The 25,178-nt window shown below is 46.1% G+C and overlaps 1 protein-coding gene across 1 annotated transcript; it reads right to left on the bottom strand.

The window, feature by feature from the left end:
- Positions 1 to 406: 406 nt before the first annotated feature.
- On the bottom strand, positions 407 to 22,551 carry LOC116516155 (integrator complex subunit 6-like). Its single transcript, XM_032228558.1, is given in 16 exon segments — positions 407 to 588; positions 3,908 to 4,040; positions 5,556 to 5,696; positions 6,104 to 6,267; positions 6,538 to 6,669; positions 7,798 to 7,826; positions 7,828 to 7,873; positions 7,876 to 7,944; positions 7,947 to 7,974; positions 8,189 to 8,226; positions 8,229 to 8,277; positions 8,591 to 8,607; positions 8,610 to 8,714; positions 8,717 to 8,738; positions 21,933 to 22,010; positions 22,190 to 22,551. Coding segments are annotated over 16 exon segments (1,344 nt in total). The 5' UTR covers positions 22,301 to 22,551.
- Positions 22,552 to 25,178: the final 2,627 nt, after the last annotated feature.

Raw genomic sequence — 25,178 nt, 5'->3', positions numbered from 1 at the left:
TGGCACCCCCACCAGTTACAGCACAGAAGCCGGAGAGACCCTGATTGCCGGGATGATGCAAGTCCACAATGAGGCATCTTGCCCAAGCTATCCAGGTAAAATGTCCATGGAGCCCACTGGTTTTAATCAGCTTCCCTCCCACCTCTGGCTCGGCCAGGCGCAGGGTTAAATGCTGCCCTCTCCCTTGCTTATACTACTAACAGTAGTAGCCCCGAGATCTGAAGTTAATGGACCCAGAAAAGGTGAAGGGGAGGAGGGAAGGAGGGGCTGAAAAAATAATACACCCGCCCCACAAATCCGATAGCTAGGCGACGATTCCAAAATGTTTTTTTTAAAGGGGGGGGTGGGGAAGTACTAAACTGCAAGCATTAAGAACTTCGGAGCCCTGGCATGCAAGGCGTTTGACTCAGAAGACATGCGAAAGGATGTTCTCGCGGGGGGAGCATCCCGTCAGCGGTTTCTTTTGGGCCATAGAAAGGACAAAACTACATACCACTAAGTAGTAAGGAGGCATGGATTTTATGTAGCTCTCCAATGCCTGTCGCCACTTCAGATTTGGCTTAAGTTTGTGGAACTTGAAAAGGTCATCTGCAAAAGAGGAGAAAACAATCCGAGTTATAAAAAAAAAACACCTGTGCCCGACACTTGGAGACGTCAAAGTAACACAACTATTTCCTGCACCAAGAGATTTTTTTTTTCCCACCCCTTAAGGACCAAGATCCAAAGGGATGAGGGTTTCCAAGATCAAATCCCATGTTGGAACTGGCCGAAGGTATTTTGGCTTCTAAAAGACACACAGAACGCTAATCGTATGCCACAACTCCATCCAGGTGTTACCGCATAAAAGCAACGTGTCTTAAGAAAAGACAATTTGGCCTAGGTGTGAAGCCACTGGAGCAGGAGCAGGAAAACCTGAGCTCCAACCCCGCCCGAGGCAGAAGACAATGAGATAAACCTTGGACCAATTCACCTCCGCTCTCTAGGAAAAAGGGAATGACAAGCCACTTCCAAAAATGTTGGAACTGGTTGGACGTGTCCATGTAGCCACCGGTAGTTGTGTCTGACACAAAGGCAAAAGTGGGGGGGGGGGGACAGAAATTGTGTTACTTTAGCTTGAGAGCTCCAAAAACGGTTCAGAAACAAGTGCTTCAAAACAGGCTGAAACCCAGCACTTTTTTTCAAACCTTTTCAAATTTCTGCCTGAAATAATTTTTCAAAGCATGCCAGGCAAGCCTTAAACGGAAGCCGGGGGTCTTTTCCTCAGCAGTGTCCTTGCAAATAACAAGAAGCTGAAGTGAATGGGGTGGGGGGCACTCCATGATCTGAGCTAACCTAATTGTTTTAAAATAGGCAACCTAAGGGACCGATGGAATTCCTGATAAGCTCTTACTCAACTTTTCCCAATAGAAAGGGGACCTCAAAACAAGCCATCAGGAACATGCCCGCTTTTGGGAGGCACAACTGGGTGGAAATTCTTTTTCCAAAATTCAACTTGACAAAGCCAATCATCTGCCCCGGGATAACTATCACACACCCCCATCCCCCCCCCCCAGCGAGAGACCTCCATCTCATGCAACTCTGTAGCCTTCCACCAAGAACTGGGAATGGCAACTTAGAGAAGAGCCTTTGTTTTAACATCTCCATTCAGTATCTCTGCCAATCAGGTGAGCAAATATTCTCAATTTTTAATATAGCAAATATAACGATTGACAAAAAAAGGGGGGGGGCGGGAGCAGACAACATATGAGGAGTGGCCAAATCAAATCTAGGTAGTTGGAAGGCATAGGGATAAAACAGGAGCAATTTATCATGTAGGTTTCTTCACCTACACACATATATATTTGAAAAAAGTATTAAAGAAGAATAGCAAAGAGTTCCTGTTTTCTTTGACCTACAAGAACAGAGGAAGATCTGAAGCAACAGGAAATCTCGAGTAAAATCATACCACCACCGCTCCACCAAAAAGGAGGGGGAAATAGAATCTTTATGTACCAGCAGTTCTCTCTTCCAAAATGACTCTTTCAAAATACACCCCAAAGCACAATTTAGGGCGCAAGAATAAGCAGAAAGTGTTTCTGAAGTGGGAAGGCCAAAATAAACTAATCCACGATCTGTCTGAATTTTTGCTACGCTTTTGTTCCAACGAAACAAGAGAGCTTAGAGGGATAAAATAAATAAAAAATTGTTTTTAGGAAGATACTCAAGGACTTAAATCGGTAGAAATCCAGTTGGGCTCCTGGGTATATTCCTCAACTGAGGCAAGAAAGAGAGAGCACAAGGCATCCACGCTTCCATGTATCATCCCCCCCCCCCCCCCGTTTGCAAAAATGACCCAACCGCAGAGCAAACATCTTGGCTGTGAGTCATGCAGCCTGGATCTCCACCCTGCTGTTCCAACGTTTGGTCAGCTGGACTGAAAAATAAAGACCTAAAAAAACCGAACCCGTGAAGGCGAGGTAGAGATGATGCTGGAAAAAGAAATCAGCCTGACGTTTGTTTTCGGTTGGGAAAACAAGTGGCCGGCAGAGAGGAAAAATGGCACAGCTGTCAAGGACAACAAAGAGGCTCAAAACTAGGTTTCCGTCACTTCCAAGGCAGGGGAATCGCATGCACTTCTGAACCGCCAGGCCAGGGAGTTCGAAACGGGGCAGGACGAGGATTGGGACTGGCCTGCACAGTGAACCAAGAGTCGGGAGTTAATGGGCAAAGCTGAAATTGGGCTCAGTGACAAGGAGAAAAACACAACAACACCCCCGAGCTGTTTCCTTCCACAGCCTTCGCAAGTCAGAAACTCATTTTACCCTTTCAGGCGACGGCTGACCAGCGGGATCCGCAATGAGTTCAGCGGGCACCTCGAAAAAGGACTCGCCTTCTTCTAAATTTGGGGGAAACTTCCATTGGCAAAGTTGCTTCACAATCCGTGTGAGTCACCACCACCACCATCATATTATTATTGTGGCAACTCTGAAGAAGAGGCTATCTGCTTTATACTGGGAAGGAAGGGTAACGGGGGCACCTAGAGGCCATCCAGAGGCATTCACGTTGAGCATGGAGCCTGGGGCTTGGGTGAAAACAAAACGGGGCTCCTTCTACCATACGTTCCGCCTTCGGGAACCAAAAACTGTACACGCAGCGAGGCCACCTGGGTTAAATGCAGCACTGCAGGCTTCTTCAGCTGACTGCAAGTTCAGCAGTTTGGCTGTTCAAATCCCACCAGGCTCAGGGTTGACTCAGCCTTCCATCCTTCCGAGGTGGGTAAAATGAGGACCGGATTGTTGTTGGGGGCGATATGCTGACTCTGTAAACCGCTTAGAGAGGGCTGAAAGCCCTATGAAGCGGGATAAAGCCTAACTATTGCTATTGCTATTTTCCTTCACGACCCAAAGAGGTCGGGATCCGGGCTAAAATAAATCTTTTTGAAATAATCCACCCAGAGACAAAGGTGCTTATTTCTTGCAAAAGGAGGGGACAGCAAGCTCGGTTTTCTTTTTTTCCACGTCCCCGGTTATTTATAAACCCTTGGAAATTCTGAGCCCCAGTTCTCCAACGAAAACAAGACACAGGGCTTTATATACATGCTGCTGCAAGAAATGTAGACACCACAGCCTGAAAAGAGGGAAAAGAATGGAGGTTGAATCTTACTCCAATTAAGGAAGAAGCTACGAGTCTAGGAGGTGAGCAGCATCAAACATGCACTGGCAGCAGGTGGCTCTCCTCCTCTGCTGCAGAGAAAGAAAGGGAGGGGGGGGTGTAAAAAGCCTCTTCTCCCAACGTAGCAAGTTTGCAACACTCGGTTCCCATCCCGTTTAAGAAACGGCTGGCAAACATACAAGCACACGGACACATATAGACAAAAGACGTTCGGGACGAGACCTTCTACGAGACGGCCGGGCGGGGCAGAGCTTACCGAGCAGAGGGAGCAGCACGGGGTAGTTGTAAGGCATCACATAGAGATTGACACAGGTCAGGCTGGTGCTGGCCTTTAAATATCCAAAGGGGTGTCCGAGCTCGCTGTATTTCGCGCTGCTGCTCACAAAGACCTAGGGAGGAAGAGCAAGGGGAAGAGGGGAAAGTTAGACGCACCGGAGGGGGGGCAGAGTGTGGTGGCTCACTACTGAGACCGAAGATCGCACAGGATGGGCCTTCTGCAGGTGCCAGCAGCTGGACAATGCCGGCTGGTGACGCCTCGGAGTAGGGCCTTCTCTGTTGCTGCTCCGGCCCTATGGAATGAGCTACCCCCAGAGATCCGGACCCTACCACTGTCATGGCCTTCCGAAAAGCTATCAAAACCTGGCTATTCCGGCAGGCCTGGGGCTGTTGACTGAGGTCCAGCCCCGCTTAGATTGGGTGCATGTTGTGTCTCTTTTAAATTTGTTGTGTTTTATTTGTTTTTTCTCTTTTTTAATTTTTGTTTCTGTAAGCCGCCCGGAGTCCTTCGGGATTGGGCAGCCTATAAATTTAATAAACAGTAAACAGTATTGGGGGGAAAAATAGGTTGTAAAAGAGGAATAGTCTCATAAAAATGTGAATAGTCTCATAAAAGGCTGTATAGGTTGGTGAGATAAAAAGTTTGCCGTATTTTATAAGGCGGTGGTGACTGCAGCTTCATGTCCTTTGATTTAAATGTCTTTTTTTTTTCTCCAGTGAACCGATAGCTCTCCCAAGCACGGCGCATAAACTGCAACTCCTCAAACACCCATTCAATGTAGCCACTCACAGCAAGGAGCATTGTGCTGCTTTGTATCCAAAAAAGGATCAGATTTGGGTGGGGGAAACGTAGTATATATTAGAATAAAAGAGTTTGTTTCTCAATCTGCCCTATTTAACAAACGGTACTATCAAAGCTTCACTTCATGAGACTAAGACTAGGGCCCCATGGAGCTGTCAAATCCTGTGAGCCTTCAATGTCTTTTATAATCACCGGTCAAACAATTACATTATCAGTTGTCACTCATGTTAACACGAAAGGCAAATGTGGCTTTTCCTAGAATTCTGGTTCCAAAGAAGGTTTAATCTTTTAACCCTTTTTTTTTTTTAGGGTTTAATATTTTGCTCTTTTAAACTACGTTGCTGGAGAGATATGTGCTACAGCGACCATAAGACTGAGGGAGACTGAAGAGTTCCAGGACCAGGTAAAAGGCAGGGGACCGGAGGGGGAAAAAATAGGGGGGGAGGAGATAAAACACATTCTCTCCTCCCCTGCAACTACTATAGGGAGAAAATGAAATTTTCTGGCAATCCACTAACATTCTTACCACTTAGCAACAGGTAATTCCCACACAATTTGGAGTTAGCTGTGAAATGGATTGTGACAAGAAGCCTGTGTGTGGAATTTCAAGCCAGGCTGCCATCTGCCTGCTCAGAATAGTTTTGACTGGTCTGAATGGCAAGTGGTGGATGTTGTCTCCTCAAAAATCTTCAATTACGGCATAATAAATAAGGGTTGAACTGGGGACCAATGGGTTGGTTCCATATTTCCAAACCTTTTTTTAAAAAAAAAATCTGCCCGGCTAAGGATCTGAAATACGTAGATGGTGCAAGTACCTGCCAGCCACATGAGACAGCTTCCGTTCCAGGATGTATTGCGTTAAAGGTGACGGTTCCAGTTCGTACTTGTCAAATGGCAGCTTATCGATCACCATGGGCTCGCAATCCACGCAGGAGAACCTCACCACCGGATGAGCTGTGCGAGGGGGCTGGAAAGGATGTGAGAAACAAGAGTCAGAAGCTCAGCAGAAGGTTCAGTCCCAGCACCTTCCAAAAAATACTCCTGGCTAACAATTTTAGCTTAGTTCAACACGCTCAGAGGTCATTACCATTTATTTATTTTTACAAGGTTTCTAACAAACCTCTACGGACAGTTATAAAGTAAAATAGCGCTGATGCTATTCACTGCTTTCAATATGCTGACGGTCCTTCACAGGTGACATTTAAAACTATTGGAAAGTCAGGTCTGTAGCACCTGCAGGAGATGGGAATGGTGCTAAGAGACAGGACAGCTCTAGGCCCTTTTCAGACGAGCTTAAAATCTGTACTAAGGACACATCGGTTAGGATGCTGTCTCAACCAAGGGGCCCAGAATCCTTAGGAGTATCTTACATACCAGCGTTGGTGAATTCTGATCAGGCCAAAATGATTCGGGGATTGGCCAATGGCCAACAGGCACGCCCGTTTTAGGGTTGGGACGCACATAGATGAGTTTATGACAGCTGTGCCATGACTGAGAACCGAAGGAATTGACGGGCCTTGTGGCGTCAACCAGTCCATCTAAAATCCAAGGAAAAACAGCACAGTAAGAAATATGGAGCCTGAATACGATTGCCAGTTTTCTCTACGCTGGAAAAATGCAACGAAACAGGTTTTATAAACATTAGCGCAACTTCAATCGAATAAATTGGGGCATCCATCCAAAACCTAATTTGTATCATTTGTGTCAAAGTCTGGGAGCTTAATGGCCAGATTCCTGTTTGAAGTCAGCAAAGATCCTTCAACCAAGACGTATTAAGCTGAGGGTCTACGTAAAGCTTTAATTGTTACCTTCCCCAATGTGAGGCGGATCTGGTCCCGATTTTTCAAAATTAATGACCACACCACTCTGAACCTTCTGAGCAAGGGATTCTAAGCATTGGTTCAACATGCGCTGGGTCCGGACACAATACGAGCGCCCTGGAACAGAAAAAAGGGAAGCAGACAGGTTTTTAATCAGGCAAGTTATAGGAAACGTACTGCAGGTTTAAGAACTGTAGGAAGAGAGAGGCCAAAGTATTTGAGTTTCATCTTCAGGATCCGGCCTTCTAAAGAGCAGTCAGGGATGATCTCCTCTAGGACTGACTGGTTGGATGGCCTTGCAGTCCAAGGGACTCGCAGGAGTCTTCTACTCTTTGGAGTGGGCAAAAGATAAAACGGGGCATTGAAAAGCCTAGAATTTGTTCCAAAGCAGCTAAAAAGCCAAGGAACTATCTCCAGCGACACTACACCCATTTGACAGCCTCAAACACGGCTGCTGGCCACTGAATCTTTGCTTATCCTTCTTCTCAACAAGCAGCCAAGCTGTTTTGCCGCGTTGTAGGGAATTTATTGAATAAGCTGAAAACCCATAATGGCTTTTTACTGGCCTGCGTGGATCTTTCTAAAACCCAGTTAAAACAAGGAGGTGAATATAGTCGCATGCATATTGAAACATGCTAATTGGGGTATTCATAACACAATTTCATTTAAAGGTACTTAAGATTTAAAACTGGACTTGGAACTCTTTCAGAATTGAAGTCAAGGGTAATTTTTATTCCTATCTGATCCCATTCTGGAAAAAGCTCTATATGGAAAGGGGACAATACAGTGATAAGGGAGTACGATGCTCCCTTGTTGACAGTATGTAGAGGTGATTTTTAATTTGGTAAGAGATGTTTTTAAAACGGCTCTCTAATCGTATCTCAAAAGGAAAGTAATTTTAGGGCCAGAAGGCAAAGTTTTATACCAAGAGTGTCTTGGATGTTCTTGTAGAAAAAACCCAGGGACCTTTGGACCAATCCAATCTTGTATTTCTCCCACAACTTGTTAGAGTGACAAGTTTGACAAGGGCTTCAGAAGGGCAAGGTTTACTAAACTCAACAAGGACTATTGATTTGGAGTTGCTGCACAGATGTCCCCAGGAAGCCAGCAGAGGTTGTGGGGAGAGAAAAGCCAAGGCACAAACCCAAAAGAGAGAACAAGTTGAACCAACTAATGTTCAACCTTGTCTGCCTGGCTAGAAATTCAACGATATTCCCAAGATGCTCAATGCGAAGGCTGCGGCTACCTCCATGACTTCACACATCTGTGTGATGGCACTCATCTGTGGGGACGCTCCCTAGCTGCTCGGGTTCCACTGATGGGGCCCCGGCAAGCGCAGCACCAGGGCAAACAGCCGTTGATCCCAGCGAAACGGTTCTTTGGTTAGCTCGCTACAGGCAGGGGAGAATTCAGAGGCAGATGGAGCTGTAGAAAGAAGAGGGGAAACATTTTAGCTAAGAGCCTGCAGGACTCCACAAGCAAAGGTGGGCCAAAATCACAGAAAAAGTGAGCGCCACGCGAGCAAAACAAACAATCCTGCATTTTTATAAGTCTTTGATTCCTGTACGAGGAGAGCGCTAACGTTTTTTAACAGCAAAGGTGACGTTCAGAGCATAGCAATTCAGTCGTGTTATCTTACCTCCTCTTGAACAGAAGAAGTATTTGTCAGCTTGTTCCATCTGTGATGGTAATTAAAATCGACGGCTCTAAAAAAAAGGGATTCCTCCCCTACAGAAAGGAAGGAACAAAATGCCCAAAAACACCTTCAAAGAATCAAAGAGGGTGATGCGTTCCTAGCTGAACTTAACCCACCAGTTGAAATTAACCCCAAGGAGAGTCTTCATCCCAGAAGAGAGGAAAAAAATACCGCATTTTTGTTTCTGGCTAGGAGGGGAGGGAAAGATTTCAGTCTCCCTGGACAGGGCGAAGGGCTTCCCAAACGACCCACAGAATTTTTTTTAAGCATAGGGTCCCTTTTACGAAAGAGCTCTAAACCTCCTTCAGATGACTAAGAGGGAAATTCAAGGCCAGCATCCATTACCTGACCATAGTTGTCTTGCCAGAGACTAATCTGTTGAGGTTCAGCAGGTCAAAGGATGATCGCAGAGCCTGGCCGAGAGTGGTCAATCCTGATGCCTGGAGGTTTTTCAGTTCGTTCATGAAGTGCATGGTTTTTCCTTCCAGCCAGCCTAAAGGAGGAGGGGAGCAGAGGTCATGTTTACTCGGTTGCTGCCAAGAAAAGGGGCTTCGAAACAAGCCGTTATTATTATTATTATCTGACCGCGAGAGGCGTGATACAGAAGAGGTTAAGTGAGCGAGGAACAATTCATTCAGATAAGCATCGAATGAGCTCAGCCGCCTGAAGGATTTCAGTTCCAGGCTGGCCCTCCACCGCCCCCCCCCCCCCCAACTTGACTGAGAAGGCAACGTGGTTCCACCCTCCTTTCCCACCGTTTCAATGGTTGGCAGCAGAATCTTCAGATCTCATTCCAACAGGTCTAATTTAAGTGAATGGCTACAAAGAGCCTTGAATCAGGCTAATCTTTTAGGAGTGTTACATTCAATTGAAACGTCACTGGGCAGGGAACATCCGCCAAATAAGCCATCCTATTTCACAGTCACAGTCCTAGAGAATATTTTTTCACCCCTGAAAAAAATGGTAGTAGAACAAAGGAACTTTCCCGGCTTTTAATTTATTTATAAAGGAACACGGCCAGATTGTTCTAAGTAGCCTCAGAATCACTGGACACGCGTTCCATCTCCGTGAAAAAGTTCTATCGACATCATGCAATTTTCCTCCTTAGCCTCTGCCAGGTCCGGCACATAAAGAGACTTTATTTGTTCCCAGGCGTCCACCAGATGAGAGCCGTTTTTTAAAAATTCCAGAGCTAAGTTAGTTATCAAATAGATGTGATGTTATTTCACTGCAAATCCTCCTTCTCCCAAGAAACAGGTCTTCTCGGTGTGCCAATGATGAACTTGTTCTAAGCTTTTTTTTTCTTCTCCACTTGCAAAGTAACTTGGAAGTTGCTGTAACATTTCCTGGAAACATTACAAAAGATTTAGGAGACAAGCTTTTTTAGTGACTGCCGTGACCTCATCTCTCCACCCTACAACTCACAATCTTCCAAGCGTAGCTCTGTTTAAGAAGCAGAAAACTGACTGAGAGCGAGCGTTGCAACTCCTTACCACCCTACTGTAATACCAAAACTACAAGTTAGGTGTTTGGGTCTAAAACATTTTCCCAATAAACTCCCGACGAGGATCCACTAAGGGACTAGCAAAATATCCCCATACAAAAGCAGCAATTAGTGCTTAACAAAACTTCATTCCCTAACCAAATAAATACACTCATATATAATATAACTTTAAATCCAGGAGCATGATAAACCATTACTCTCCAGAAAGATTGTTTCGGTTTAATACTAATCAAGTTAATACACTATTAATACTAATAATATATATATATATATATATATTATATATATTATGTATGTATGTATGTATGTATGTATGTAGTATATATATATAGATATTGTGCTGATAAATAAATAAAGGGAGACTTTATCAGCACAATACAACAAAATGTAACAAAAAGGCAACAGTAAAATTGGGTTTCTGCCTGGATGGTCTTGTGACGAGCCGAAGGACAGAGAATGGAAGCAGTAACTTCCTGCATATTTGGCATACCGGGGGTTGTAAAAGAAATCTGATAGATAGGTAGATAGGTAGATAGGTAGATCGGTAGATAGTAGATAGATAGATAGATAGATAGATAGATAGATAGAGATAGATGATAGATAGATGATAGATAGATAGATAGATAGATAGATAGATAGAGATAGATAGATGATAGATAGATAGATGATAGAGAGATAGATAGATAGATAGATAGATAGATAGATAGATAGATGATAGATGATAGATAGATGATAGATAGATAGATAGATAGATAGATGATAGATAGATGATAGATAGATGATAGATAGATAGATATAGATATGCATTTGGGCTGATAGTAACAGTAAAAATATTGGGTTTCTGCCTGGATGGTCTCTTGTGACGAGCCGAAGGACAGAGAATGGAAGCAGTGAACTTCCTCGCATATTTGGGCATACCGGGGGTTGTAAAAGAAATCTGATAGATAGGTAGATAGGTAGATAGAAGGTAGTATTAGATAGATAGATAGTAGATAGATAGATAGATAGATAGATAGATAGATAGATAGATAGAGAGATAGATAGATAGATAGATAGATAGATAGATAGATAGATAGATAGATAGATGATAGATAGATAGATAGATATGCATTTGGGCTGATAAATAAATAAAGGGAGACTAGTATAGATCTATTTCAAGCTATTTAGCTCTCATCAGCTAGCCATACCCTTACTGGGATTAGAACCTGTGCTGTATTACATATTAAGCAGTTGTGTTAACCACTAAGCCACAAGGTTCTCCTCCTTTATCAGCTACACACACACACACACAGGCAACAACTCAATACAAAAATGTGTACAATTTCATTTCAAGAGCTAGGCAATCCACTGCAAAACAGTGACCGCATTAATAGAGCTTGTGTTTTTAAACCATTTTTAACATCTTAGTACAAGGCCCACCCAGCTAAGGAACAGAATCTAGCCAACTTTAGCTGGATCTTGAAATGCTAAGGGCAGTCAGACATTGTTGGGGCCAAAAGAGCCAAGAGCCAAATAGTAGGTCTTGAGAAATAACCCATCTCCATCTCCAAGCTGGTGATACCAAATTACTGCTAATTTTTTTTTTCCCCATGGAAAAAGTGTGGGAAACCGAAGACCCCTTTTATGACAGCTGTAGAGATATGAAGTGGTGTGATTCAGGTGCTGGATCATATCATATGTAGAGTGGCTCAGGTTTATTCAAATTTATACAAATGCATCTCGCCTACATATTTGCAGCTATTAACAATCTGAGCGACCACAGCCTCATTACTTGCAATATTCTAAATACATCACGTACTTTCCGGATACCTGACACCAAGTACACCATATTACACCAGGGAGGTTACATGATGCCACGCAACCTCAACAGCGGCTGGAAAGGTGGTATGAAGACGGGGAGTTTATAGAGAACCAACTTCCCTTTCTCCCTCCTTCCTAGATCCCCAGAAAAGGCGACAAATAACCTGCAAAATAATCCAGTAGATCATTCTCCCAAATATTTGTTCCGAACAGATAATTTCTGTATTTGCTCAGTCATGAATGCATGAAGGCAGGATATACTGTAGGCCACTCCTGATCCAAGGCTGCCACAAACAAGAGGGGGCTCAATCTATTCCCCAGAGCACCAGAAGACAGGATAAGAAGCAATGGATGGAAACTAATCAAGGAGGGAAGCAACCTAGAACTCAGGAGAAATTTCCAGAGAACAATTAACCAGTGGAAGGATTCTAGAAGTTGTGGGTGCTCCATCACTTGCTTTGTATTTTAATTTTTTTTAGTATTTTTAAATTGTTTTTATGTAAGCCGCCCAGAGTCCTTCGGGATTGGGCGGCATACAAATCCATTAAATCTTAATCATTGGAGGTTTTTAAGAAGAGACTGGACAGGCATTTGTCTGGAATGGTACAGGTATCTCCTGCTCGAGGAGGAGATAGCAATAGCATAGCAGACTTATATACCGCTTCATAGGGCTTTCAGCCCTCTCTAAGCGGTTTACAGAGTCAGCATATTGCCCCCAACAACAATCCGGGTCCTCATTTTACCCACCTCGGAAGGATGGAAGGCTGAGTCAACCCTGAGCCGGTGAGATTTGAACAGCCGAACTGCAGAACTGCAATCAGCTGAAGTGGCCTGCAGTGCTGATTTAACCACTGCGCCACCTCGGCGGAGTGGACAAGATTGGACAAGAAGACCTCCAAGGTCCTTTCCAACTCTTGTTATTCTAGTATTCAATGCTAGCTATTTGTCTTTTGTTACAATCAACCCCTTATGCGAGAAAAACAAACTATAATTCACCCTTTTAAATAGAAGAACAGCCCTCTAAGCCCACCACTGCAGCCTGACAAGAATCTCCCCCCCCCCCCGTCCCAAAATGTCATGTTGGAAGCTGGAGCCCTACAAAGGAAGAGACAAGTGTTCCTTCCAACAGAGAAAAATAACCACAGAGGTGTGCTTGCGAATGGCAGACTGAAAAACAAGGAGGGGTGGCACGATAACTCGGCAAACTGCCAGGGAAAGGTTCTCTCCCACCTCCCTCACCCACTTTATCCCAGAGGGCAACGGTTGGGCCTTGTGAAGATCCACTTTTCATTAGGCCTTGATGCTCCAAGCAGCTGTATCTCCCTAGCCAAGCCTGTGGACTTCCAACTCCCAGAATTTCTCAGATAGGTCTTGCAAAGCTGCCTGGGGAATTCTGGGCTTTGAAATAGCAATAGCAATAGCAGTTAGACTTATAACCGCTTCATAGGGCTTTCAGCCCTCTCTAAGCGGTATTACAGAGTCAGCATATCGCCCCCACAGTCTGGGTCCTCATTTCACCCACCTCGGAAGGATGGAAGGCTGAGTCAACCTTTGAGCCGGTGAGATTTGAACCGCCGAACTGCAGATAACAGTCAGCTGAAGTGGCCTGCAGTACTGCAGTCTAACCACTGCGCCACCTGGCTCACAGGTCTTAAAAAGTGTCCAAGATTGGACCCTCCTACCCTAGATCAATCAGATGGCACTCAGCAATTCACCACCACCACCCAAAAAAAAAAAAAAAACAGATCATAAATTGCCATGGACATTTGAAAACTCGCAAGCCAGGTTTCTCAACCCTTCATTTAAAAAAAAACGCCACACCCCGATAGAGACGCACACCGCCATGGCAGCTAATTCGAGGAACAATGGAAGCCTTCCACATCACGCTTCCAAAGGTCAGAGAGAGAAGAGCAGAAGGACCTGTTGAAGAGGTGTTAAGGGAGGTGTTCCCTCTCTGCAAATTAACATCAACGAAGGATTTAACCCGAGATAGTCCAGCTGAAAAGATTCTACCATGAACTGTGGGCAAGAAATTCCGTCTTTGGCTCTCTTTTTTTTTAAACACGCTCAAGTGTGTCCAGACTGGCTCATAAGCAATGATTTTAAATAATTTAAACTGGATGGTTAGATCTAACAGCAACCTCCTTTTGAAGGCTTTCTATACTGGTGGTCCTTGACTTATAACCACTTGTTTAGTGACCATTCGAAGTTACCGTGGCACTCAAAAAAGGTGACTTAGGCAACCAAACTCGTATTTATGACGTTTGCAGAGTCCCGATTTGCCATCACCTTCCGACAAGCAAAGTCAATGGGCGAGGTAGATTCGTTTTATAACTACGTTACTAACTGAACTGTGGCTAGAAAGGTTATAAAAGGAGGAAAAAGCTCAACTGTCTCACTTAGTAACAGAAAATTTGGGCTCCATTTTCTAAATCAAGGACTATCTTCACTTGCTAGGAATGGTCACAGAAGAGTGGGCTACCCTTTGTGTAGTTTCTGCTCTTAACATTCACCACTAAAGGGCTGCATTTAATACATTAGACCTGATAACATTTTTTTCTTCCCTTATGTAGAAACAACTTTGTTGAATTTCCTTCCCTCCTTGTCCAAAATCAGTGATTTGGGAACGGCTGGAACGACGGCAAAACTACTTGTCTCAGGATAATGTGGCAGCATCCAATCAGAGCCGGCGGTCACTGGGACCAGATCTTCTGGATTCATGGTCTGAAGATGCTCCAGTACGAATCCGAAAGCTCAGAAGACAAAAGCTGTGGTCCCAGTGACCGCCCAGATTGGATCCTGCACAACTGTTAGAAGACAGTATATCCCAAAAGGAATCCATCTGCATTTGCCGGAAGAGCCTCTATTCCACAATGCCTGAGGGCTGGTTCTGTTTCCTGGTACCCAGAAAGTTATTCTCAGAACTTAAATTTATTAGGGTGGGCGGGAGGGATCAGGAAAACCACATTTATGATGAAAGGTTTAACTGTCCCCACAGGCTGCAAACCGCAGAGAACCCCAACACCTGGTGATGAGATTGAGAAGAACATTATTGAGAACATTATTTTTTTTTAAAGTGCTAGGCACAACACAGATCGTATTTCTAAAACCTAAAAGATAATTTTTCTGCTCCTCGGGAAACCAACATTAGAACAGAACAGAATAAGAGTTGGAAAGAGGACCTTGGAGGTCTTCGAGTCCAAACCCTTGCTCTGAGTTAAATTTATACTGCCCTTTAATCTTCTCAAGCAGCCATAAAAGTAGTAAATGTGTGTGCATTAAATTCTTGAGGCAGGCAAAACTGAGCTTTCAGGAAGCTAATATAGATAAAAGTCATATATAGTTCTCAAAAATAAATATTGCAGTGTCTGAAGAGGCTGCAGAATATTAGCCTTTTCGGTACCTCCCCTCCCACCCTGCCTCAGATTTGACAAGGTATTTAAAATGTATTCTATCAAGTTAAATTTATTTTTATCTTATTATTCCAATTCTATAGTTGCCCTACTTTTATTTTTAGAACTGTCCCTGGCCAGGTGCTATAAAGGTGTAAAGGACACTAAAATTAACATGTTTTGCTGAAGTGTCCGGAGATGGCTAAATTGTTCTCTCCAGACGTTAAGAAATGCTTCTCCCAAAGCCCTTTTTCAAAATTCACTCTGTGATGTGAATTTATTCCTGGACTATCACTAATTCCACCAAGGGAGTCCACATGCAATCCCACATCTGAGGGCTCCCGAGTTTAAACAATGGCTCGCAACTCACTATTATTTCTGATGCCACAACTTTTACAAGTATGAAGGCATGTATTTTGGAGGAGTTACGAAACTCCCCAAATTGGTCACACTTGACAGAGTCTGCTTTGTGTTCGAAAAAAAGATTCCATTTTCAGCTGCCACTTACATCAAGAATGTCTACTCCATAAAAAAAAGTTAGGGCATGATAGTGAAGAAAAGGGAAAAGGAAAGGATAAGCGTAAAATTATAACAGGGTTTGCGAGAATACCGTCCCGAAAATATACTAGATGACAGTTGAAAAGAGATCACACAACCACAGAAAAGGAAAGGAAGAGAGAAGAAGAGACGAAAGGGGAGAGAAGGAAGAAAGAGGAGGGAGGGAAGGGATAGAAAAGAAGGAGAGAGGGTAGGAGGGGGAAGAGGAAGAGAGGAGAGGCAAGGGAAGAAGGAAAGGGAAGGAGAGGAGGAAGTAGAGAAGCGAGGGAGGGAAAAAAAAAGAAAAATTAGGGTGGTGAGAATACAAAATAGGTTTTGGGATGGTAAGGAAAGCAACCCAGAATGTATATTTTAACCTTTTATATGGAAAAACAAATATGTAAAAGTGATAAATAAGAATAACAGCTATGTGAATGTATACTTGTAACTATTATGAGAATAAAAATAAAAAATGTTTTTTTAAAAAAAAGAATGTCTACTCCATTTTGAGGCATGTGAATGCCAGCAGTTTTGGAAAAAAGAAACGGAAGAGTCATCCTGATTAGAGAGTCAAGAGAAACTTTCCGATGACAAGATCCGGAGAGGCTAGCCAGAACAAGACTTGCCAGCAGCCAGCACTTCAGAGCAACAGATGACGTAGGAAGGCCCAGAGGTGTGAACCCAGGCCAGGTCAGAGCATTACATGCACAAGTTTGCGCTGGCACAATGATATGCCACCAAAGGCAGATGTCTCGGTTGCTCCCTCCATTGTTAACCTCTGCTAAGGCCTTCAGATGGGTTTTCTGGTGACCGGTTAAACTGTGCGATTTCTTCCACGGCCCCCTCTATTTCTCTGCCATGAACTGCTAAGGGTTATCTGTAGGCATTTTTCTGCGAAAGACCTGTTTCCATCCCCATTTTAAAAGTTTCGTCCAACTTTTCAAATTTGGAAGCAGCCCACCAAAAACACAATATTCCACAGGGAGGAGAAGAAAAGAAAGAAAGAAAGAGCTTCAACCAGAGAGAGAAGTTTAAAGACCATGGATTACTTCCATCTGGAGAAAACTACCAAAGGATTATTTTGCTATTCAGGCAATGCAGGGCGGAAGGAATATTCAAGAGATACTGGTATTTTTCCCCTCCTATATGCATTTTAAAATTCTATCTAACTCTCACAGGGATGTAAGACCACTCAGAGAAACCAATGCTGCACTGCAATGTTGAATTTTGATTGCTGGGAGGTTCCAAAGTTTGGTAGAGATTGTAGACTCTTTGGCGCAAGCGGATAGTGAATTCAAGAAAACGGAAATGAAGATTGGGGGGGGGGGGGTTGTGCTTTCCGAACGCTTCTTTATGACGTAGGATTTGCCCAACAGTTCTAAAAATCCAAACAGCCTTCAAAATACAGGGTACTCCATTTCTATGAGACAAAACTCGTGCGCTAAAAAATCAACTGAAGAGCAGAACCTAGGAGCAGAAGCTAAGCAGCTTTTCGCCATGTTGAGAAGTGTTGTCTCAACTCATCAAAATAAAGAGGATGGTTACAGATCTGTTTTGAGGGGTTTCTCAGAAGATGAACTCCATGGCGCTATTTGAGAGCTCAGCGGCAAATCGAACCCTCTATGTGGACTGGTCTGAATGGAGACCCTTCCTGTGTCCCACGGGCCAAAGATCATCACGGGTCAGACAAGAAAGAAGGAACAGTTGGTACTTTTGCAACGTTCCCGATAAGCCTGCAATCGGCCATCAATTACATTCCTTTCTTAAGGATCACTGCTCTTTATAGCCCATCCAATGGAACTGAACACTTTACTTGAGAAATGGAGGTCTTATGAAAAAAACTGAAGTTGATCTCCTTCTCTTACTGCTTAGTTTTGAAATTATCCTTCTTAAAGGTTAGCTATCGGCATGCAACAGTAACATTTGCACTCACTCAAGTGGCTGAGGAAGCAATGGGGAAAAAAATCTTTGGGGAATGGTTAGAGATTACATACCTATTGGCTACCTACACCGCCAAGCCCAAATAAAGCCTTTACATCTGATAGAATATGTGTAGCTCAGAGTTAAGCCATGGGATCCTTGGTGCTCTCCGAGCTCAAGTTTTTTTTTTTTCTTGCAGACTTTTCATGACCCAACTAGGTAACATCATCAGCGCTAGCTTTTTACGTCTTCTGCTTCCCTTCTTTCAATAACGCGGCTGCAGGATCACGATTAATATGTAGTGTAGTATCCTCAGCAACTAATTATGATTTTGTCTCTGTAAGTCTGTTCATGTTTGGTATTTTTCTTCTATCCCCACCACCAACAGCGCCAGAGACTTTGTAACAGGCTTTGCGAGTGATTTATTCTCAATCCTAATTACAGGATTGGCAGCCTAATCTGGGGCAAAAAGTGACACTTCAGTATCTTTTGGAGTACTGGGAGATCGCTAGAAGCCTCAATTTAGGAAGAATTGGTGCAAAGCAAAGTGAAAGAGGACTGTTTAAGAACGTGGGCAAGAAAAGGAGAGTGTGACTGAGGTCTTTTCCATGTTTTAAGGGAGCTGATTGTACTTTTTTAAAGTGCGTCTTGTTTCCAGGGAAAGTAGAAACGCATCCCTTGGTTCCCCAACTTCAGCCATGGGGGCCAGTAGGTGGCCCTGAGCAACTCACTTTTTCTGACTCTCAGTTCTTCTTGAAAGATGGAAGAACGGCTGTAAAAATAACAACGCAAATGATAGTGAAAACTTCTGAAAACTACAAATATATATATATATCTATACTGTTTTCCAGAATGACAGGTGTCCCTTTTGACTATTCCAGTCTTAATTTCTGGCTGACAAAAGATTAACAAATCGTTTCTGAAGAACGATGAAGAACTCAAGAACTCTCAGAGTGGTATTTCAAAGAAAGCTACTGACAGGGGCAATTATTCCTGGATACATTTTCAACATGTTTGCATTAAGGAAATAACAAACAGATGGACAAAACTGTAGCTGAAATTGTAACACGGGCACTCCTAGTTGCTTGAAGCAAGGCTTAAGGATACAGAGAAAATTGTTTTCTCTGGAGGCAGGCGAAAAGAGGCAAAAGACAAAATCTTCTCCTCAGTGGTGTCAGAAGAAAATGGGGTTTGTTGTTTTTTTACCATTTCCTGATCAATTCACAGTAGACAAGCGAAAGGAATGGGCTTCTGCACCCTGTTCCAAAAATTAAGGATAAATTGTCAGTTCCAGTTCAGATTCCATTTGCTCTTACTGCACAGGTCCAGAGTTTTAAAGGTTTTGAAAATGCTACCAGACAATTGTTTCACTTTGGTTCTTTGGAGATGTGGCCAACGGGCAGTATTGCAGCCCTTGAGAATCATTTTTATCAGAGGCCTCATTGCAACGCAAGCAAATTTTAAGCTTTGTATAAGAATGAAGGTGAGAAATGGCTCCTAGCAGGGGAACCCTTTTCTCAGAAAGGGGAAGCAAAACTTTACAGCTGATCTTCAATCGAGGAAACTGAAAGGAATTCATTCACAGTACTTAAGGCTGAAGTGCATGACGAGCAATTTCTGTTTATGCAGATCGAGGTAGGATTAGCAACAAGGAAATTGGGAGGAGGAGGAGAAGGAACTGAAGAACTTTCCCAGAAACCAAGCCTGAAGCCTTTAGGACCCTGCCAAAAGGAAATATGACAGAAGTAAGGGGAAAGGAAAGTCACAGAACTGATTGAGGGTCACCTCCTTCCCTCTGTTAATGAATCCGCTCTGGCTACCAGAGGAGATGGAGAAGGCCTCATGCCCCAATGCAGTTACTCTCTGGAAGTGATGTGGAAAGGAAGATGGGAGACAGGTTATTCTTTATACAGGTGCTTGATGGCCCTGTAAAGTAAAATAGGCCTCTATCTGGAGATTAGGACTGATTTAAAATGTAATTTAACACAATTTAAGAGTCATCCTTCTTCATTTCAGAATTTAGGGTGGTAGATGAAGTGGGGGAAGGCAAAAACTACTTTATCGTATCAAGAAACTCTACCCTGGCACAAAAGGCAGATTATGCTTCCAAGCATCTGTAGGAGCCTTATTGAAAATGCATTTTTATTGTGTGCTTTTATGATAAAAGTGTTGCTGTTTAACAAGCACGATGAAAGACCACCTTCTGGAAAAATAGGTCAGATAAGTTTTGGATTTTTAAAATCTACAAGTCAAGCTTTCCCCATCTGGAGCCCTCCTGTCTTAAGCCACAGTGAGGAGGAGATGCCTTCCATAGAGGCTCAATGGAGATGCTTGAGGGGAACAGATAAAGAGCCCGTGTTTTGTATGAATCCAGCAAGGGACACCACAAAGATATGTGAGGGAAGAATACTGGTTCATGTGTTTCATCTAGAGGAGAGTAGAAAGAGATGGGTGAGTTTTAGTCCTAGCTTAGGTAAACAAGATGGCTGACGACTTTGGGCCAATCACCAGGTGACTTGAGAAATCTAGTTGCACCTTAGGCATGAAAGGCTGGGTGACGCTGGGCTAATCCTTAGGAGACGGTGAATTCTAGTCCTGCCTAACTCATGAAAGTCTGCTGGCCGACTTTAGCCTACTTCCCCCGCTCTCTCAGCCAAACCACCACACAGGATGGGGGAAACAGGTGCATTGGATAGGTGTGCTGCCTTGAGTAATTTATAAAAATAAAGGTGGGATAAAAATAAACCAAAAGGTGTGGGGACACCTAGAGAAGCAATGAAGCCGGAAGAAAGTGAAGTCCTGATGAACTCTGGTGGCTCCTCTTCCTAGGGCGGCTACAATTATCTATTATTACTATTACTGTAATTATTATTCACCACCACATAGTCGGCCAGATGTTCAGACTGGGTTTGGCACTTTTGTCTACCTATGGAGCCCTTAGCAAGGACCTATGATGCTGATGATGCTGATGATGCTGATGATTATTATTATTATTTAAATTTCTAGGCCGCCCAATCCCAGAGGACTCTGGGCGGCTTACATAGAGAGAAAAAAAAGAAAAGCAAAATAAAAGAATAATTTAAAAATTCCCAACATACATAACATTTCTAATCGGGGCTGGACCTCAACAATAAGGTCAACAGCCCCAGGCCTGCCGGAACAGCCAGGTTTTAACAGCTTTTTCTGAAGGCCATGAGGGTGGGGTATGGTCCGGACCTCTGGGGGTAGCTGGTTCCACAGGTCGGAGCAGCCACAGAGAAGGCTCTCCTCCGGTAGCCGGCCAGCCGACACTGTCCGGCTGATGGTATCCGAAGGAGGCCCACCCTGTGGGATCTTATCGGCCGTTGGGAGGTGCATGGCAGTAGGCGGTCTCGCAGATACGCTGGTCCTGAGCCATGTAGGGCTTTAAAGGTGATAACCAACACCTTGAATTGCGTCCGGAGACCAGATGATTATATTATTGCTACTATCATATTATGTAGACTGAATATAGCCCTGCAGTGGCCAAAAAAGAGAGAGGGAGGGAGAATCGACCAGCCCTTAAGACTTCTCTACCACTTCTCACTGCTTTCCAGCCCCCTCTACAGTTTGCCCCCCCTCCCCAACACTCCAAAGCAATAGCAATAGCAGTAGACTTATATACTGCTTCATAGGCCTTTCAGGCCTCTCTAAGCGGTTTACAGAGAGTCAGCATATTGCCCCCAACAATCTGGGTCCTCATTTTACCCACCTCGGAAGGATGGAAGGCTGACTCAACCCTGAGCCGGTGGGATTTGAACCGCTGACCTGCTGATCTAGCAGTAGCCTGCAGTGCTGCATTTAACCACTGCGCCACCTTGGCTCTACTATCCCAAAGCCTTTGGGATCCTCATTTTACGACGGAAGGCCGAGTCCAGAACCTGGAGACCTCCAACCATACCTGCCTTTTGGGCATCCTCTGCACCCAGGTGACCTTCAGAGCCCCCCCCTCCCAGGGAGACAACCCCCCACCCAATGCACCCTTCCTCCCCCTTCCGTCCCCCTAGCCAGCCCCTCCCTGCTCCTCTATGTATGTGTCTGTCCTGTCTGTCTGTCTGTCTGTCTGTCTGTGTGTGTGTGCAAGGGAGGGTCGTGTGAACGGCTCCGCGTGTGCCTGGGAACGGCAGCCCCCTCCCTCCCCCCCCCCCGGTGGAGGGAGGGGGGAGGCAAAGGAAGAGGAGGAGGGCCGCCGCGTGGTGGGGCGTCGGGCGGGCGGGCCGGCTCTCCTCCTCCTCCTCCTCCTCCTCCATCTCAGCAGCGCCCTCAGCCTGCCTCTCTCTCTGGCTCGCTCGCTCGCTCGCTCTCCGCCGCCGCCTCCATACAAAAGCAAAATGTCCGCCGCCATCTTCGCAGAGGCAGGCGGGCGGTCGGGCTGCGCCTCCCCCCATCGGGTTGGGGAGGAGGAGGAGGAGGAAGAGGAGGAGGAGGGGAGGGGGCGAGGGAAGGGGCTGCTGCTGCCGCCCCCCCTCCTCCTCCTCCTCTTCTCCCCCCCTCCCCTCCCACCACCCCCGCTTACCTTGATGCAATAAGGCGCCTCGTCGAAGGTGACCAGCATGTACCTGTCGCCGCGGCTGGCCGGGTCTCGGGCCCTCAGCTGCGGGGGGGGGAGAGAGAGAGAGAGAGAAAAGAGAGTGAGATGAGGAGGGGGGGCGCGCTCTGAGGGGGGGGGAGGGGAGCCGACACGCGTTGAGGAGGAGGAGGGGGGGTCGGTGTGAACGTGTGAACGTGCTTGGCGGGACGCGCGTCAGGCAGGCAGGCAGGCCCGGGCCCCACCTTCATGAAGAGCTCGACGGCGCCCTTGGCCACGTCCAGGTAGCTGGTGCCCAGATACGCCCGCTGGTTCATGGAGGCGGACGTGTCTATGAGGAAAAGGAGGATCGGCATGGTCCGAGAGAGCCCGGCGGCGGCGGCGGCCGAGGGCGAAGGCGCCCCGGTGACGGAGGGGCAAGACGCCTCGCCTCCTCCTCCTCCCCCTCCTCTTCTTCTTTTTCCTCCGACGCGCTGCCCGCTCCTTGCTCCGGCCGGCCTCCCCTGCCCGCCCCTGCCAGCGCTCCCGCCTGGGCGACCCTCCGCTCCGGCCGCCGGGAGTCACTGAGCGGCTCCCAACTTCGGCTCGCTCGCTCCCTGGCTTCGGCCGCCGCCGCCGCCGCCGCCCCTCGGGGGCGGGGCGAGGGCGCGCACGTGACCCCGGGCGGCCTCCCGTTGGCTGCCGATTATGCCGAGATTTGCATAGGGGGCGGGGAGACGCGCTGCGGCAGGCAGGGCGGGGAGCCCGGGCGGCGCTCCCAGGGCCTTGTTGGGGTGGGGGGGGGGGGGAAGGATGATTGGCAGGCGGGGGAAGGGGCGGAGCCAGGGACAACGCGGCGGCGGCGGCTGCTCCTCTCCGCAAAGGGGTCGCGGGGAGGGAGGGTGGTGGACGTGGGTCGGGTTCGCCCGTGGGGCTCCGCGGAGTAGCGAGACGGATCCCCGTTTTTGCTTCCACGGGCCTCCGGACCTTCCCCTCCCGATTTGGGGAATCCGCAACTGCGACCCGAGAGGCGATCTCCTCCGGGATCGGGATCCTTGATAGGATCGGGCTGCGCCCGCTCCAAGGCGCCTCCTGCCTGCTTGGAGCCAAGCCCAACGCCCCGTGCCTCCGCAGCTTCTGCTGCCCCCAAAGGCTCGGGAGCCTCGTTGCTTCCCGGGCAGTGCCGCCTCTGCTGGGAGAACCCCCCCCCCCCGGGCACCCCTGCGGCTGGTTGGGCAGGTCGCAGCCTTGGGGGCATTTCGGGGGGTCTTCGCTTCACGCTTTGCCGAGCGAGGCTGGCTTCTGTTGCCGTGTGAAACGCAACCCAACCGCGGCTTGAAATCTGGTGGGGGTCGGTGGTCCCTGCATTAGCCCTTCCCAAGTGCCTCGAGCCAGGCTTGGACAAGTCAAAAACCCCTTCGGACGAGCAAACGAGGCCAAGACGTGGCTATTCCGGTTGCTTCTTCAAGCCCCCAAGCTTTTAAAAGGTGGTTGGTTTGGAGGCGCTCCCATTCTTGTGGGAATGGCTCATTTCCTGTTTTCCCTGGCCTTTCGCATTCGATTGTTGTGCCAGGTCGGTCTCGAACCAGCTGCATGAAATTAAAAGATGTCTTGCCCTTAGAAAAATCTACTTGCAGGTCCTTTCAAAAATTGGTGTCCCAGCCCCTTCACTCAAACATGATTGCTTTGTAAACATACATGCCAACTGTGCTGGAAAGGAAAGGAAAATATTTCAATTTGGGCACCATCTATTCTCAATATCCGGTTTGGTGTGTGTGTTTTTTGTACTCGTGGATCTTTGCCATTGGTGAAAAGCCAAGCTGTTGGGGCAGTGTTGAATAGAGAGGTATAAATAGAGATATCTTTTCCTGAGCTGGGATGGGGGTAAAATTGGAGTGATATAGCATGGGGGCTTCACCAGGGGGGGCAGAGCATCAAAGGGGAAGCTGAGCATTAGTCACTTCTAATCATTCAGAAGATTACAAAAATGTAATCCTTATCTAGTGTTAAACTTCCTTTAGATCAGTGTTTCTCAACCTTGGTCACTTGAAGATGTCTGGACTTCAACTCCCAGAATTCCCCAGCCAGCGAATTCTGGGAGTTGAAGTCCAGACATCTTCAAGTGGCCAAGGTTGAGAAACACTGCTTTAGATAGCAGCAAACATACAATGTCTTGTTCTAGGGTGGAATTTCTCTACCCAGCTAGAACAAGGTGATAAAAACAAGGCACCAAGCAATTTTTTAAAAAAATAATGACCTAAAGTTTGGTTGTAGGGATGCAGTGGCTCAGAGGATAAGATGCTGAGCTTGTCGATCAGAAAGGTCGGCGGTTCGAATCTCTAGTGCCGTGTAACCGAGTGAGCTCCCGTTACTTATCCCAGCTTCTGCCAACCTAGCAGTTCGAAAGCACGTAAAAAATGCAAGGAGAAAATAGGGACCACCTTTGGTGGAAGGGAACAGCGTTCCATGCGCTTTCAGTGTTGATTCATGCCAGCCGCATGACCACGGAGACTTCTTCGGACAGCGCTGGCTCTTTAGCGTTGAAACGGATAATGAGCACTGCCCCCTAGATTCGGGAACGACTAGCACATATGTGCAAAGGGAACCTTTACCTTTAAAGTTTGGTTGGGGGTTTCATAAACACCCGCCAGAGAGGAAGTTGATGAATGAAAGGCAGCATTGTGGAGGCCAATCTGACAGATTTCCTAATCCTTGTGTCTCCCCCAAAAAACAAGTCTTGGAGAATCATCATCTAACACTAAAACCATGTTTCCTGTGGCTTGTCTGAAATTACCCATAGCTGGTATCCAAACTACCAATGTGACCTCAAACATGCAACCTGTTTTGTAGAAAAATAATAAAATAAAATTTTATTGAGAAAAGATGGGAGAGCCGTTCAGGTTTTGTTGTTGCTGTCACAGAGATGACTACACCTTTTACCGTTCTCCTGTTTCTGGATTGCTTTTGTGGTGCAACAGAGCGTTCTCCCTTGGTAGAATCGCTTCAGCACTTCTAAGGGGAGGGAGAACCGTTTAATTACTGGCATCATGAGATCCGTCCAGCTTTCTCCATAATGGACTTTTTAACCCCTTTGTGGCAGCTTCTCCCGACTGTTGAATAACTGGGTAAATAACGAGAAAGGTTGGATCCCCATCATGTGCTAAGCCCATACCAAGGGAGGCCTATTGCAAACCTGCCTAGCAACCCCCTTTTTGTATTGCTGCCTTATTCGTGGCTGGGGAATTCTGGGAGTCG

This window comes from Thamnophis elegans, chromosome 12 (assembly GCF_009769535.1).
Source record: "Thamnophis elegans isolate rThaEle1 chromosome 12, rThaEle1.pri, whole genome shotgun sequence".
Classification (NCBI taxonomy): domain Eukaryota; kingdom Metazoa; phylum Chordata; class Lepidosauria; order Squamata; family Colubridae; genus Thamnophis; species Thamnophis elegans.
The sequence above is the reverse complement of the archived record's forward strand: the minus strand, read 5'-3'. Positions and strand labels throughout refer to the sequence as shown.